This window comes from Sphaerodactylus townsendi, linkage group LG10 (genome assembly GCF_021028975.2).
Source record: "Sphaerodactylus townsendi isolate TG3544 linkage group LG10, MPM_Stown_v2.3, whole genome shotgun sequence".
NCBI lineage: Eukaryota > Metazoa > Chordata > Lepidosauria > Squamata > Sphaerodactylidae > Sphaerodactylus > Sphaerodactylus townsendi.
The window spans coordinates 21,046,642-21,064,140 of record NC_059434.1 but is presented as its reverse complement, the minus strand read 5'-3'; the positions used below and the strand labels follow the sequence as shown (position 1 = coordinate 21,064,140).

The following is a 17,499-nucleotide window of genomic DNA, read 5'->3' as shown; positions in this document are numbered from 1 at the left end:
AATATGTTAAATTGAACAGAATTCCCAGGGGACTTAGTGTCCAAAAAGGTCCCACTCTTTTTACCAATTCAGAAACATTCAAGATTCGTTGGTCAAATATCCTCAACAAGTGCTTTCTCGATTTGAAAGCTATGGAAAATTCCAGTGTCAGTTAGCCTGCAACAGAAATGTAGCAAGTGTTAACCTTCAATACGATTGGTGGAGAACTTTAGACCAGAGGCTTGCTGCTTGGGCAGGAAAATGTATCCATTAGATGGAATCTAAGCCTGGAGTTGGTAAAAATCCTTATTTTTGATGATTCCTGGCTGTAATAAGCTATGTGCTTAACTATACTGTATAGAGCTGATAGAGAGTGTTATGTTTGATTAGAAGTGTTCTGTGTAGTTCTATTAGTCTGTTTAGGTAGTCGTATGTATACTTGCAACTACTCAAGTAAAAGCCTTCCTGTGGAATGAAGATCCTGTGTGGAGAGTGTTCTATTCCATATGTGACTAAAGGTTCCTGTGTTAGCAAGTAGACTACATCATTCTCTTCTTGCCAAGAATAATATTGCTGTAAAAATACTCTGCTGATACCTTGTTCTTTAGATCTTGTTAAAGAAGTTTTGGAAGAGTTTCATTTAATTTCAGGCTTAAAAGTTAATAAAGACAAATCCCAGATACTACTCAAAAATATTAATAGACTAGACAAGTTGCATTTTGAAGAAAGATGGGGGGACAGATCCAAACAAAAGTAAAATATTTAGATATTTATTTAACAACATTGAATTTAAAACTTTTTCAAAACAATTACGAGATTATTTGGAGAAAAATTAAAAGAGACATAAATATATGGAGCAGGTTACAATTATCATTACTGGGTAAAATTACAGCACTTAAAATTGAACTTGCTTGACTTTTTGCTTGAATTTTTATTTCAAAACTTGCCTATAATTAAATTTGACAATTAAATATAACCCTAACCATTTAAATTATGGCAAACTGATATATTGAAATTTCTCAGGGGCGGTAGAAAGCCCAGAGTTAGACACATGGTTCTGTCAGATCTCAAAAGTAGAGGAGGTCTGACGGCACCCAATATTAAAATGTACTATGAAGCATCTTATTTAGGATGGCTAAAAGACTGGATTTTCCTCACAAAGGAAAATTTGTCAGCCACATGCAGGAAATGCGAGAAAGAATTGGGGACATTCTATCATCAATGATGGTTATGTGAGAAGGTCAAAAAATTATGGTTAAGAATTCATGAAGAAGTTCAAAAAATTTTAAGAATTTCGATAAAATGTACTCCAGAAATATATATTTTGGGGATGTGCAAAGATATAAAAGGAAGAACAATATAGCTTTATTTCAATATTTAGGAACGGCGGCAAGATTGGTCTTAGCTAAAAATTGGAAGGATACAAAAATTCCTTCGATTCTAGATTGGCAAAGGAAAGTATTAGAACAAGTTAAGCTTGCAAAAATATTGGGATATGAAGATTTAGAAGATAACAAGAACTTTATGGATCAATGGGTCTCACTGGATTAATTCTATAGAAGAGAAACGCAATAAAAATATACGATATTACATGGAATTTAATTTTTATGCTAAGTATATTTGTTTTCTGTCTCTAAAATCGTTTTAGATTTTTAAAGGAAGAGTATGTACTAACAGAGGTCGAATTGTATACTTAAAACTAGTTAATCATTTTAGTTGATAAATTACTTATACAGATGTATTAAAAGGAATTGTAAAGATGGTTGATTTCAATTTTAAGTTATGTAATTAATTTTGGCACAAATAAAGGAAATGCACCAAAAAATTTTTTTAAAAAAAATGAAGCATACAAACACATTAAAACGGACATAGAAACCCTGGAGGCGTGATGCTAGCGATGCTGTGTTTTACAATGTTATCGAGGAAGCAAACAACTTTCTTGGCCCAACAGAAATTACAGTCTAACCTCTAGGACATCTTCCTGCATGTGTGAGGCCAGAACTCAAGTCCAGCCTGCTCAGCTGTTTTGAGAAAGATAGGTTAGAAACAAATTCCCAAAAAAGCAAAAGACATCTGACATCAGAAACAAACAGACAGTTTTTACTTAGCAGAATATAGAAAGTTACAGAATGTGAACTCTCCTGAGGGAGAGACACGCCCTGGGTGCTCTCAACTGAGAGACACGCCCACTATAGGAAGGACCTTAGTCTTTATAGATACAAAGATACATATGTCACAGTTCATCCCCTTATTCACGAACATAATCCATACCCCTTTCACGTGCTATAAGCATGAACCTTAAAATCCCATTGGATGGTTTCTGTCTCCTTTTCACATTAAGACAACCTCTATTCTACATGTCACATTCCTTCTGTTATTCAAATGCTGCATGCTGTTAGCTCATGTCCCTCTACCCATATGCAAACAGCTGCAATAAAACTAGCCTCTGCCTCCAAGAAAAACCTGTTTTCTAAGTTTGCTTCTTCAGAGAGATATTTCCTTAAGGTATGCAGGTTTGAATCTACATTCTTTGAGATCATAAAACTTTCCTTTTCCCAGTTTGAAATGTTAAAACATGATTTTAACTTTTAAAAGATTATACAATTATTGATTTTAACACAATAGAATTATAGTGAAATACTAATACATGTGAATCTCTCATTATCATTTCTGTGTAACATACATAGAAAAACACTTTTTAATTTAACTAATCACATTCTATAGCTAGTTCTAACCAAAAACAAAGTTATAAAATATATGTCTGCTGTCACGTTGGCCTTTAGTGACAAGATCTTAAAGATGTTAATCTTTGCTTGCCTGCATAATCACTAACAAGCTTCTAACATGCACTTTTGACCTGCTGCAAACAAGCAGTCCTACTAGTCACTTATACAGAAACTCCATTTTGATTCTTCATATCTTTGGTTCATACAACTTAATCAAATACAAATTTATAGACATTCTGGTCCATCCCCACACATGCATGGCCTGTCACTTACAACTACTACAAAATTTGTACTTAAATTTTGTAACATCCAAAACCTTGAAAGCAGAGTATGATTTGTGGAAAAGGAAGTGGGCGACAGCTGAATCTGCTGTGGGTGTTTTGGAGACTTAGGGCGAATGCAATGAGTTTTTCTTTCCTTATATTAAGACATTACTTGGAATTTTTGCGGAGATCCCAGCAACAACTGCAACATCTGAACAGACTTTCTCATCTTTAAAACGAATGAAGACATACTTAAGGAACAGAACCGGCCAGCAGAGACTGACGGGCCTAGTTCTGATGGCAGCTCACAGGGACATCATCATTTCTTCAACAGAAGTAATTGATAAACTTGCTTCTTGCTGGAAAGGCTGGATTTGATTTTATAGTTTTTAAACAAATTTATTTTTAAACTAGCGGGCCCGGCCATGCTTTGCTGTGGCTGAGTCGGGTGAAGTGGAAAAGGAAGAAAAGGGGAAGCGAAAGGTTCGAACATGTGTCATTGCACAATGATTGCAAGGGAGGGGAGAGGCAAGGGGCCCCTCGCTCCCCTCTCTCTTTCCCGTTCCCTTGCATGGCAACCCTGCAGGTCCCTCCCTAATGTTCCCCTTCCTCTGCTAGGGTGGGTGGGCCATGTCCAGGTGGGATGGTCCTGTCCCTTTCACTCCCTTCCCTTGCAGGCAAATTATCTAGCGTAAAACACGCTGGGAGGCATGAGGTACATTGTGTTCAAATTTCAGAGCGTTTGGTCCAGCAAACCCCTGGACCCTCCCTCACCTTCCCCTTCCTCCGCTAGGGTGGGTGGGCCATGTGCAGATAGCCCGCCCCATCCCTTGCACTCCATAAGGCAGTGGTTTTCAAGGAAAGCATGGTTGGTTCCCTTGTATCAGAGGGTGTTGCTTTGACGGCCAGCAGATGGCGCTGTTGCGGAACAGAACTGTGGTTCTAACTGTCACAGGTGTAGCATGTACACAATAACTGGCACAGTTGTGACATTTACACAACAGGAGGTGTGGAAACAGTATGGAAACCTGGCCGCACATGAATGTGACGTTGTATGAAAATTTCCAAGCAATCAGTCCAGTAGTTTGGGAGATTACCTGTCAGCAGAAAAATGAACTGATAGATTTTTATAGATATAGATTTTCCTTTTGATTTTTTTTCAAACCACATCCTATCACTACGTGGCTGTGCATTATGTTTGTCAGAAAAGCATTTCAATTTTGTTTTACCTATACCAGGGTGAGGGGGAATAAGATACCTGAACAAACCAGTTGCTCATTCACAGAACCCATCCCATAAAAAATCTATACCTATGTCCTTGCGAAGTAGTCATAGAACAGTCATTTGGAAGACAGTTTTCACGTCATCGCTCCATAAGAGGAAGCTACCACCCACCAAAAAGATTAATCACTAACAATCCTATTTTTTTAATCCCTTCATCCTAAAAAAGACTGGGAATTCCTGGTTTAGATACAGAAGTAAATGTTGCTTTTGACCATCCTAGCTGGGCATTTAGTACTTCTCTTTGCTTCTCTTCCTGGTTAAGACAGAAAAGTAAAGGTCACATTTTTATGCATCATAGCTGGGCATTTAGTACTTCAAAGTCCATTGCTTCTCTTCCTGGTTAAGACAGAAAAGTAAAGGTCACATTTTTATGCATCCTAGCTGGGGATTTGCTACTCCAGAGCCATGACAGAACAAGAGCGGAGGGGCGCTTTAACGTTAAGGACGTTTTTCAAGCCTCCACAACCAAAAAAGCACATCTGCAGGCACAACAGAAATGTGGGTATAATAAACTAACACCGGCAGCTGACCCTTTTTAGAACCGTCCTTGCTAAATAGCTGGCCTTTCCGTCCTCCTTTCTCCCCCACCACCATCCACCTCTCCCAACAAGGCACAACTGTGCAACATTGTTAGCTCTATAGCCTAGAATGCTGTTTTGATTTTATATCAACTGTTAGTTGCACACCGAAAAAAGATAAGCCAACTCTAAAGTTACACAGGGATCTGCTGCGAACTGTTCTCTGTATTTGAAAGGCTTTCTTGATTAACAAAACCAATTTTCATTATGGCTTGAATTCTACCAAAATATGCAGTAGTAGCCCATGCTAGAACATAAAATAAAATTAGACAAGGTTACAAGTGTTACGCAAGTGTAATATACAGGTGTAAATTCATGTGCTGAATGTATGGTCAGAAATAAACCTGCGTTTGCTGTAACTGTTAGGCCAGTAAAAAGAAAAATTGGTTTTTATACCCTGCTTTTCTCTAATAATAAATTTCAAAACAACAATCTCCTTCTTTCCCCACAACAGGCACCTTGTGAAGCCAGATATCTCCAGATGTTTCCCAAACTTAGAGCGGCAACCCTTTCTATTGCCCAACAGCTATCTAAACTATTTAGAAGGAAAAAAGTCTAATCCTGTCTGACTTTTGCTTCTCTATTTCTGTTAGAGAAAATTACCAGTTTCTGAGTGGTGGTTCTGAGCTAGTGTAGTATGGTAGTTAGAATGATGACCCAAACTCAAATCCCCTTTCTGCCATGGAAGCTTACTAGGTAACCTAGGCCTGATTTATTTTATAGGGGAGATGTTATGAGGAAATGAAGATGGATACAGTAGTGTTATAGCTCCTTTGGATCCCTACTGGTGGGTGGGAAGCGGGATATAAATATCTTAGTAAAAAAACGTGTTCATCATTATGACTGGTCTTGATAATCAGAATAAAGGAAGATTATGAAACTGCACATATACAGAACGTGTGCAAGATCTTAGTTTCCTATGTAAGAGGCCACATTATGCTGCGTCAGTTGAATAATACAGTATTTGTTATTAACAGCTAGTAAGCATCTAAAGTCTGCTGAAAACGTAACCGGACACGGGACTTCTGCTTCGGGGAGAAACTCACCACCCGGATTAAATGGCATACCAGAGGGCTTCGTTCATACGTTTTGTCTTTGCTAACTGCTTGGAACTGCAGAAACTGCAGGTTACAGTTCATAGGTAGTATGCTCCATTGGGCTCAGCAGGTCACAGGTTGCATGCCCGTTGTATTCTTATTGTAATAAGTGTGTGTGTCTCTTGTTTATTCGCCCCCAGAATTGCCTAGGGAAAAGGCTGAACGTACTGAAGCAGCTCTTCCCGCAGTTGCAAATGGACCCTGAGCCACGAGGCAGGGCCTTTTATAGGCTCTGCCTCGGGGCCTCTTTGATGACGTACACTCGGACAACGCGACAGCACGTCGCCAAGTGTGGCCCGCGACAGCACGTCGCCAAGTGTGGCCCGGCCCTCCGCGCACGCGCAGACGGGGTAGGAACTGTCTGGTCCTCTGCGCATGCGCGGAACGTCCGCTCATGCGCAGACTGGACCTTGACGCTGGCCGCAATTGGGCAGACGTCCCTCGCCGGGTCCCTCTCCCTCCCGCGACGGCGGCTGCGTCCTAGGCGCGGCCGCGTTTTCTCACGAAGATGAGGCTGGTAATCCTTGATAACTACGATCTAGCAAGTGAATGGGCTGCAAAGTATATTTGCAATCGCATCATCCAAGCCAAGCCCAGCCAAGCCAGGTATTTTACTCTTGGTTTACCAACAGGTAATATATACATATATATATTTGTCTTCCATTCTGAAAATTTTTGTAAAGTAGCTCAATGTTCCAGTTCGCTCATTTGGTGACTGTGGATTGTTTTTATTTTTTGTCTCAGCTAGCAAGCTGACCCACACGTCACCTTCTTTAATAACTGCTGGATTCAACAAATCTTTCCTGACTTCTGCTCGCTGAATGTAACAGTGGGACGTTTCTATTGCTATATTTTTCCGCATCCCCTGACAGTCCAGTTTCTGTTCCATGTTTGATTGACTTGTGTCCCAACTGGTTTAATGGACTTAGGGTGGTACTAAACGTTACACACTACCACAATCCAGAAGGCAACTTGTGGTTGAGAAAAACCATTCAGAGAAGGAGCTGTTTGGAACAGGGAAGTCGCTGGTAGGAAGATGTTTATCCTTTTTCCTACCTACCGGCCTTACACTACAGTCCCTAAGCTTCTTTCTCCCTTACCAGATATCCCTAAGACTCTTGTTGGTAAACAGCCAGTTGGGAAAAGGAGCAAATGCCTGAAAGCTCCCTTTCATTCATTGCTTTTTACTTCTCTCTGACAAAACTGTTAGGTTCCTATTGTGTGAATTTCTGCAGCAGAGGTATTTGAGGTCTGAGGTACGTTTTGAAAAGTTTCAATCAACTGGCAAGGCTAGAATTTATTCACAACCCCTCAAAACCAGGTTCACTGAGAACCACATTTCCATTGGCTTCAATGGGACTGAGGGCTAACCCTCAGCTTTAGCTGAACAAGTAAGATCCTCAGATAGTATAGTAACTGTCAGAGTCAAGCGGATGCCTTTTTATTGTTTTTCCTGTATTTGCAGGAAGAACTTTCAAGTAAAGGGGGAAAAGGATATACCCCAGTTAGTGTATTGTTTTTCTATTTAAAGGAAGGGGCTCATTTTTTTTAACACAAATTCATAAACATGAGGTGTCACTTTGACTCTGAAGTGATGTTATGTTTTCAGCCACCCCATTCTTTTGCATGTCCAGAACAGTTCTTTGTGCCAAAAAAGGAGTCTATTCATATATTTATTTATTTATTTATTTTATGGGATTTTTATACCGCCCAACCCCCGGAGGGCTACATATAGTACATATAGTATATACAGACAAAACCCCATTAAATTAAAATAATTTAAATTTAAAACACAGCGGTAGATTGGTCTCCCTGATGGATCTTTTGGGTATAACCCCTGTCGGCTTGCCTTGTTTCCCAAAAGAAACACTTGTAGAACGAGCAAATTATGGTGAAAAGAAAAGGAACTGCAGGTTGCTTACAAAGTTCTCTAAGAACTGAGGCCCTTTCCCCACTTCCCTTAAGCCCCGCGCTACTCGAGGAGAGTAGCGCGGGGTCCCTTGGCACTCCCCACTGAGAGGGGCGGCAACAGCGCAGCCGCCCCGAAGCTGCTGCTGTTGCGCCCCTCAGCGCGTGGCATCCCGGACGCTCTTCTGAACGGCACCTTTTGACGACCCCGCACAGAGCGCGGGGTCGTGGGGACGCCTGGGCGCGCGCCTGGGATGCCGCGCGCTGAGAGCAGCGCGCGGCATAGGGGGGATGGAAGCGAGTGGGGAAAGGCCCTGAGATTCATTCAGGCAGGTGTTGTCTGGCTGGAGACCAATATGCAATGTGCAGGTAAGGTTGTGGTGGGAAGTGCTATCCATTTGCAGCCAACTTAAGGCAGCCCCACAAGTTTTTCAGAGCAAGAGACGTACTGGTATTTTACAATTGCCTGCCTCTGTGTAGCAACTGTGGACTTCCTTGGTGGTCTCCCTGCTTAATTTCTGAGCTCTGACAAGGATGATCAGCCTAGCCTGGGCTGTGTGTAAAGCCCCATGAAACAAGTATCTTATTTTTAAATTTAAAGGAAACATCAGTGTTAGAATTTATCACTTCTTGAAATTGGTTCAGACCGTTCTACTTTCTGCAAGGGGGGGGGGTCTTCTGCCTCAGTTTCCTCTGCATCTAAACTTGGCCTGCTATGTGGAATAGCATGGAATTTGCTCCTAACTATGTATAGGATCAGGCAGGGAGAGTAACAATTGGTTTGGAATTGTAAGCAACACCATTTGTACTGTTCCAGCTTATCAAAAAGAGTTCCTGTTTTCTAATGTCCAGCACTAGGAAGTTACTGTCTTCAATTTATCTTGTGGCATTGCTTTTCAAATGTTTTAGCGTGCATTAGCTTTCCTTCTCTTCCTAAAAAAATCCTCTCATTGTAAAAAGGAGGCTTGTCAGTTTATTAATGCGCCTTCAGAAGCTTGGGTGTGGAGCAGAGTAAGAACAATAGAGTTGCTTACTCTTCACCTGATACTCTGTGTGTGTGTGGGAGGGAGGGAGGGAGAAGTCCTGTGAACTTCCGGAGAAACGGGTAAGCAAATGGCCTTGCAGAGTTACAGGCTTCAAGCCAGAGATGAAGTAAATGTGGCTGTGGCTGTCTTGGTTGATGGTAAATACAGATTCAGGAGTCCTGTGGTACAGAGTGTGAAGTTGCAGTACTGCAGACCAAGCTCCACTCATATCTGGAGCTTGATCCTGATAGAAGTCAGTTTCTGGTAGTCGGTTCAAGGGTGACTCAGCCTTCCATCCTTCCAAGGTTGGTAAAAGGAATATCCAGCATGCTGGGGGTAAAGTGAAGATGACTGGGAGGGCAATGGCAAACCACTGAAAAATTAATTTATGCTATGATTGGTGGCGAACCTATGGCACTCCAGATGTTCATGGACTACAATTCACATCAGCCCGGGAATTGTAGTTCATGAACATCTAGAGTGCCATAGGTTTGCCACCACTGCATGATAGTCAAAAGCAGACTCCCTCGTGACATTAATGGAAGTGGCTTTTTTGACTCACAAGGTCGAATTTTTTCTCACAACACTCCACAACTTAGAAGGAACATTGGTAATGACTCAGTTCTTGCACAGAAGGCTGCCTTTTCCTACCTAAGTACAGACTGACTATCTGTGGAGGTTTGCTTTTTAAAGTGAACAGGAACAAAGTTTATTCAAAGGGAGAGAAAATGAAGAGACTGAAGTAAATAATAGCGAACTTGGGCCCCTACCGCCTATGCAGAATAATATACCTTCAGTCCACTTTCAGTGCACTTTGCAGCTGGATTTTACTGTGTGAAATAGCAAAATCCACTTGCAAAGTATTGTTAAAGTGGATTAAGTGCATTATTCTGCATGTGCGGAAGGGGCCTGAGAGTTGTGACATGTCATGCCCAAGATGAACTCAGCTAGTCATTAACTTAGCCTAATCTACCTCACTGGTTAGTTGTTGTGAGGATTAAAAAATGGAGGAAGGAAGAAAATCTAAATAAATAGATGTTTGTGACCACAATGAAGGCATATCTTCTTGCAGAAACAATAATGAAATATTTTGTTTAACACAGGAAGTACACCTCTAGGCTGCTATCAGAAGCTGATTGAATATCATAAAAAAGGAGATCTCTCTTTCAAATATGTGAAGACATTCAATATGGATGAATATGTAGGTAGGTTCTTTCTCTTTCCACAGATATCCACTTTACTCGTGGTAGATTATCAAATCAAAAACATTTAATTGCATTAACTCAAAGTCACAGCAAACAAACTCCGCATGGTGTGGTTAACAGCAGGTACATTCTAATCTGGAGAACCGGGTTTGATTCCCCGCTCTGCCACTTGAGCTTTGGAGGTTTATCTGGTGAACTAGATTAGCTTATGCACTCCAACACATGCCAGCTGGGTGACCTTGAGTTAGTCACGGTTCCTTGGAGCTCTCAGCCCCACGTACCTCACAGGGCGTTTGTTATGAGGGGGGAAGGGAAAGGAGTTTGTAAGCCCTTTGAGTCTCCTTACAGCAGAGAAAGGGGGGATATAAATCCAACTCTTCTTCATATTGCATTGACTCAAAGTCATAGCAAAAAAACTGGCACTATAACATAGGCTCATTCCGCACATACAGAATAATGCACTTTCAAACTGCTTTCAGTGCTCTTTGAAGCTGTCCGGAATGGCAAAATCCACTTGCAAACAGTTGTGAAAGTGGTTTGAAAATGCATTATTTTGCGTGTGCGGAAGGGGCCTGAGTTTGTGTCTGTTTGCGCTATGATTTTATGATTGTATCCCAGTTACATTACCAGTTATAATTTAAAATTCACAACCATAATAGCAGATTTGTTTGGTAATACTTTCCCTAATGACGAACTACACCATAAAAATTACTTATAATAAACTGTTCATGAGTGGGACTGACCTCAAAAGGTCTTTACTTTCTTTTAGTCTTAACCATGGCGATAAGCTTTGCATTTGCAGTGTTATCCATGTATCTCTACCCAGCAGTAGCATGACAGTTTTATTTAAATCTGCTAACTGTAACAAGATATTTCCAAGGTACCTTCTTCGATCTGCTGTAAACCTTGGGCACTGAAGTCACATGGACCAGATCTTCAATAGATCTTTGGTCGCAAGAGCAAAACTTTTCATAAGTTAGCAGTCCTTCACTACTGGAATCCACCAATGTCTGGAACTAAAATAGGATAGGATTGGTTTAATGTGAACATTTATAGATCTGTGGCCCCTTCCGCACACACAAAATAATGCGTTTTCAAACCACTTTCACAACTGTTTGCAAGTGGATTTTGCCATTCCGCACAGCTTCAAAGAGCACTGAAAGCAGTTTGAAAGTGCATTATTCTGCATGTGCGGAATGAGCCTGTGAAACTTGTTTCCTTCCAGAGATGAACTGTAGTAGTGGGGGGGGAAAGCTAACCTCTTTGTCCAATCTTTGTTTCCAGGTCTTCCCAGAAATCATCCGGAGAGCTACCATTCTTACATGTTGAACAATTTTTTTAAGCATATTGATATAGATCCAGGCAACGCTCACATTCTGGATGGGAATGCTCCAGACTTAAAGGCAGAGTGCGAGGCGTTTGAAAGAAAGATTGAAGAAGCTGGAGGGATCGATCTGTTTGTTGGAGGTGACATCGTGTTGTTTTTCATTCTGATGTATGTTTTCTTTAAAAGAAAGAGTGAGTGATTAGCCCCAGGCCTGAGCGATTAACGCAGAAAGATCAGAGGGAAATTCAGGGAGGTGAAAATTTAATTGCACATTAAGGTGGCCATCTAGCTTCCCTTTCTTCTGCTTGCACTGTTTACACCAGGAGCCTCCAGTGTGGTTACCTTCGGTACCGTGGCACCCGTTAATACCTTTTCTGGTGCCTGCCAAGTGCTTTTAGGAAGTGGGCGGGGCCAGATGGAGCCTTTGCCCAGCACAGCTTCTGCCTGTCTATTGGAGATTTGGCTGCCTGTGTAATGTTGCTTTGCCACCTCAGTAGAGGGATCTGTGCTACTGAAGCTAAGCGGTGGCAATCATTTTTTGTCTGGCTCTGCCTCCTGCGGCAGTCATTTGGTTGCTGTGCTCACCATGCCATGTCAGATGTGCCCACAGGCTCACAAAGGTTGGGGACCCTGGCTTACACTCAAGGCATACTTATTTTATACTTGGAGTTTCAGGGTCGCTGCCTACCTAGAATACAAATGTCCAATCCCTTAATGCAGGGGTGTCCAACTCTGGTGCTTCAGATGTTCATGGACTACAATTCCCAGTCCATGGACTATATTTCCCAATTCCAATTGGCCATGCCAGCAGGGGCTGCTGGGAATTGTAGTTCATTAACATCTGAAGCCCCAGGGTTGGACACCCCTGCCTTAATGTAATGTTATTTGCTAGATGATGTTATTTACTTCTATGCCATGAAGAGCTTCAGCTACCCATGTCCATATATTAAGCCTCTGTTAGAGGCACAGGGCCCTGACCTGGATGGTCCAGGCTAGCCAGATCCCTTCAGAAGCTAAGCAGGGTGATCCCTGGTTAGGACTTAGATGGGAGTCCACCAAGGCTTGCTATGCAGAGGCAGACAATGGCAACCACCTCTGTTTGTCTTTTGCCTTGAAAAGCCAGTTGGGTCCCCATAAGTTAGCTGTAGCTTGACAGCACTGTCCACCACCAGAAGAGCAGGACATTTTCCCCAGGTTTTTTGGCAACATGGAGTATCTATTGTACAACTTCAGATGAAACTGTGAAGCTTGATTTGTTTATTCCAGACCTCTGTGTTTCTTCGTTGCAGCTTAGTTCTTCTTCCCATCTCCAGTATTTTCCTGTTCCATTTAAAACATATTTCTTACAACCCAAACTGTTTCAGAAGGCTGTTTGAAACATGACATAGGTTCAGTGCTGTTACTCCGAGGCAAAGTCTCTTAAGTGATATCTGTAATTAGTATTAGTCTTCAGTTCCATCTCAGTGTATAATTTGTCTCAGGTATGCTATCTTTAATAATACTTTACAAGGTTCTTGGAAGTACCTACTAATTGACTTCACTCTCTGTGTTCCCTTAAAAGGCATTGGTCCAGATGGCCACATTGCTTTTAATGAACCAGGCTCCAGTTTAGTATCGAGAACGAGACTGAAGACACTAGCGATGGACACCATTCTGGCAAATGCAAAATACTTTGACGGAGACCTATCTAAAGTTCCAACTATGGCCTTAACAGTTGGTGTGGGAACAGTGATGGATGCTAGAGAAGTAAGATCACTTTTGCTTTTGTCCTGACATGAGGAATGTAATTTAATTTAATGAAATATTCATACAACACTTTTTCCAACAATATTCTCCCCACTTTGATTTTATCCTCTCAAGGAAGCGGTCGTGTTTTGTAACAATTGCACATTTCGCTTTTGCCCCCCCTCCCAGGTCATGATTCTAATCACAGGAGCGCACAAAGCGTTTGCCCTGTACAAGGCGATTGAGGAAGGGGTCAATCATATGTGGACAGTGTCGGCTTTTCAGCAGCATCCTCATACCATCTTTGTCTGTGATGAAGATGCAACGTTAGAACTGCGAGTTAAAACTGTTAAATATTTTAAAGGTGAGCAAACCCTTCCTAAGAGGCCGAGAGCTAGCTCACACATTCCGTTCATTGCATTTTTATCCCATCTTCCAGTCTCTTCTCACAACTCGCTGAAAATAGGTTAGGGTGAGAGAGGAAGACTGGCCCAAGGACACCCCCACAGTCGAAGATGTATCTCTAACAGTCTGTTTCTTGCAGCAGACTCGACTGACTCCCCCCCTGCAAAGCATTGTGGTTGAGAGAATATGGAAGTTCTTTCTGTGGTGTCTCACTGATAAATGCAGTCTGTCAAGGTTTTGGTGCTAGCCTTCAAAGCCCTAAATGAATTGGGACCTGCGTATCTACGGGACCGACTCTTCTGTTATGTCCTTAAAAGGCCACTACATTTGGCAAATGAAAATCTGTTGATGATCCGTGGCCCAAGGGAAGTCTGGGTTGCCTTTTCAGCCCTGACCTCTGCCTGGTGGACTGCTCTGTCAGGAGAGACCTGCAGGACTTAATGCAATTCTGCCGGGCTTGTAAGACGGAACTGTTCCATCAGGCATATGGTTGAGGCAACCAAGATACTACATATGATTGAGGCAACCCAGTTCCTCCAGATTAGAATGCACCTGCTCTTAACCACTACGCCACTGCTGCTCCTATGCTAAAATCTGCTCCAACGCTACACTACACTGCTCCTACACTACGCTACGATAGATGTAATTGAATAGCCCCCCTCTTCCCTTTCCTTCCCCTCCCTCTTTCTCGCCCCTTTCCATTCCTTTTATGTTTCCGTAAAAGCATTTCCTTTCCCCCCCCCTTTCACTTGCTGATCATTTTGCTGGGGTTCACCTAAATTAAACAGTAAACCCCAAAACAGCATCACTTTCAATGTTAACTGGGGACCCCAGATTCTCCCTTTAAGGTGGATTTAAAAGGAGACTCTGGGCTCCCTAGTTTAAACACCATTGAAAGTGATGCTGAGAGTTCTTTGACAAAAATTTACCACATTTTAAAAAACCTCTTAACAGGCATACGGGTCTGATTCTAATAAGGACCCTTTCTTCTCCCTTTCAGTTTCCTGATTTAAAATGGCCCCAGGGATCTCTGTTTGCTTCTGAGGCAAACATGCAGATAGCTACCCTGTTTCCCCTAATATAAGACATCCCCGAAAAATAAGACGTAGAAGAGGGTTTGCTAAAGTGCGAAATATAAGGCATCCCCCGAAAGTAAGACATAGCAAAGTTTTTGTTTGGAAGCATGCCCGACGAACAGAACACAGGAAAAATAAGACATCCCCTGAAAATAAGACATAGCACATCTTTGGGAGCAAAAATTAATATAAGACACTGTCTTATATTCGGGGAAACACAGTATATGTTTTCCCCCAACTGGACAAATAGCCGTTCCCTAGGACAAGAAGGATGCATAAAAGGATATGAGGGCTTTAAACCCTTCTCCTCTGCCCCTCTACCTGATAACAGAAGTTTTAAAAAATGACTGTGGGCCTTACCTTTATTCATTCCCTAGCAACACTGTTTTCTATGCATGCTTATTAGTAAAAATGGAGGTTGTCATTATTAGAAGTATAAAATCCTCAAGTGGCAATTTTTCGGCATGGGTTAGAGTAACAAGATAGAATCTTGTATATTGGCACTGATGAGGTTGTTTTTGTCTCTTGTTTTGAAGGTTTAATGCATGTGCACAACAAACTTGTGGATCCGCTGCACAGTATGAAAGTGCAAGATTGAAGGAGAAACCCAAAGCTGGAATCAGCCTGTCCCTGGCAATGCGTTGGGTAGCAGATGAATTGACTGCTATGCAATATGCTGGAAACCGGTGAAAATAGAAAATCTTTGAGTACTGTGCTTCTTCCCTCCTTTATCAGAAGGTCCAACCTGTTCTCTCTTACATTCCTCCTAGCCCTGTAGCAAGCTGTGTTCTCTCTGCTTTCCTAACCAGATTTGTGTTGACTGTTGCACATTTGTTGTACGCTGTTAGAAACCAATGGAACCGTTCTGACTTTAAAGCACAGCCGTGTTTGAGCTTTCGACAGAGGAAGAACAACATTCTGTGCCACAAAATGTTACAAAATATTTCAGATGGCCTCAATGCTTATTTTTTGGGGGGTGGGAGGGCGGGTCTTGGGTTTTGTAATGTCTGCATAGAACCAGTTAATCAGGCACTTTATTATGAAATGTTTACACATGGACACCCCAATGGTTGGCTGCCTTAAAACTGTACACATCCATTGGGGCAACACCAGAGTAGCCTAGTTTGAAAGCAGTACCTGCAACCACAGAGCTTCCAGAATGGTAGGTGAGTTAGTTGTTGCGGTAAAATCAAAGACTCTTCTAGCACCTTAAAAGCTAGGGCTTGGGTTTTCTGCAGTGCCATTGGAAGAGGCAGACAGCTCTCTGTGAACCTTGCCAAAGTGATGCCGAGTTGTGAATCCATGTGAAGGAACTGCTGTTTTTCCTATCAGTGCATCTCCCAAATTACCTTTCGGAGGCTTGCAGGTGTCTGCAGAAGAGAAGAGGAGGTGAGAACAGTCCACTTTGGCATAGTAGGCATTGACCCCGACAGCTTTGTGCATGCAATTTTTTCCCCGTACCTTGCCCAAATTGCCGTTTTCACATGACTCACATCTGCCTAAATTTTATAGAGTTATGGAGGGTGGGCAGAGTATGAATGAGTTCTACGCGTTTTGAATTCTAGTGCAGCCTTTAATTCCCGAGAGTGTTTAGCATCACTAAACACAGTTCTGACTTGAGCTTAAGTAAAGCCTGTGTTGCTTTCTGCAGTTCTTCCTGTTGTTACTTCAGCCATGAATTGGCTTTGGATGGCAAGATGCTGTCTGAGGTCGGAGGCCAGTTTCTTTGTTGAGAACAGTATTTTCTGTAATAGGGACTGTGGTTGCTGCAACGTGTCAATTCCTTAAAGGCATTTGTCTGTGAAGGAGAAATTAATCCTACCATACCTCATTATGGAGCTTAATAAATCTTTTGCTGTTTGATGTTCTTGTCTCTTCTAGGCCTAATACAGAAACTTAGGACATTTGACTTAGTTGCGAGAACTGTATGCAAAAAGGGGGAGATGCAGAGAAGCTGCATTAGGAGCAGGAGAACTGAGCCCCCACAGACACAGACACCAGCCAGCAAGAGAGTGCACCTTATTAGAGGAAGAAGGGAGGAAACTGGGAAGATCCAGGAAAGGGCATACAACCTCAAAGCAGAGGGGCTTGAGATTTGAAGAGATCCAGGTGTCACTGCAGCAGATGTTCAAGGGAGCAGGCAAAGCAGGGGGGGAAATCCTGTAGAATGTAGCAGGGGTTCACAGGAAGAAGCCCAGGTTTCCTACCAGGAGAGGTCTACATTGGAGATCTAAGGAACAGCTTGTGGTCCTCTTCTGGATGGAATGTTCCAGCATGGGGAGGCTTGAAAAGACAAAAAGCCTCCCCACCACCAAGAAGCCTCTATGGCCCCAATGAACTTAAATCTGATATGAGAGCTAGAAGGCAGCCAACTAAGGTCAGCTCCTCCCCTGGCCACACCCCCAACAGCACTACCAGAGACCCTGGTGCAGCATTTAACACCATGCTCCAGCACCCGGTTGGGAGGGGGGGGATGGATGGACACAGTCAGGAGCATCCCCTGGCATTTAGGCTCTAAAAACAGGTGTCTTTTGAAAAAAAATAAGTCATGGTGCTTTGCCACAAGATAGAGCACTTTCTGCTGCTGGATAGATTTGTGCACTGATTGACAGTGCAGGCTGAAAGAATCGCCGCACTCTCCTCCAGGCAAGACTCTTCAGAAGAAGACGAGCCTTCTTTCTGAAGAGTCTTGTCTGGAGGAGCGTGCGGAATCCTTATAGTCTGCACTGTCAATCAATGCACAAATCTATCCATCAGCAGAAAGTTTCCTCTGCTCTTTTAAGTACTCTTTTGCATCTTGTGGCAAAGCACCGTGAAGAGGACAAACTACTTTCAAAGCTTACTCACAGCACTATATAAACACTGCAACAGTTTCCCCTCCCCTGAGGGTGGAGTAGAATA

The 17,499-nt window shown here is 42.4% G+C and overlaps 1 protein-coding gene across 1 annotated transcript; it reads left to right on the top strand.

The window, feature by feature from the left end:
* Positions 1–6,342: 6,342 nt before the first annotated feature.
* Positions 6,343–16,461, top strand: GNPDA2 (glucosamine-6-phosphate deaminase 2). Its single transcript, XM_048509193.1, has 6 exons — positions 6,343–6,559; positions 9,964–10,065; positions 11,350–11,532; positions 12,954–13,138; positions 13,307–13,481; positions 15,135–16,461. The coding sequence occupies exons 1-6, from the start codon at positions 6,436–6,438 to the stop codon at positions 15,194–15,196; spliced, it is 831 nt and encodes a 276-aa protein (XP_048365150.1). The 5' UTR covers positions 6,343–6,435; the 3' UTR covers positions 15,197–16,461.
* The last annotated feature ends 1,038 nt before the right edge of the window (positions 16,462–17,499 follow it).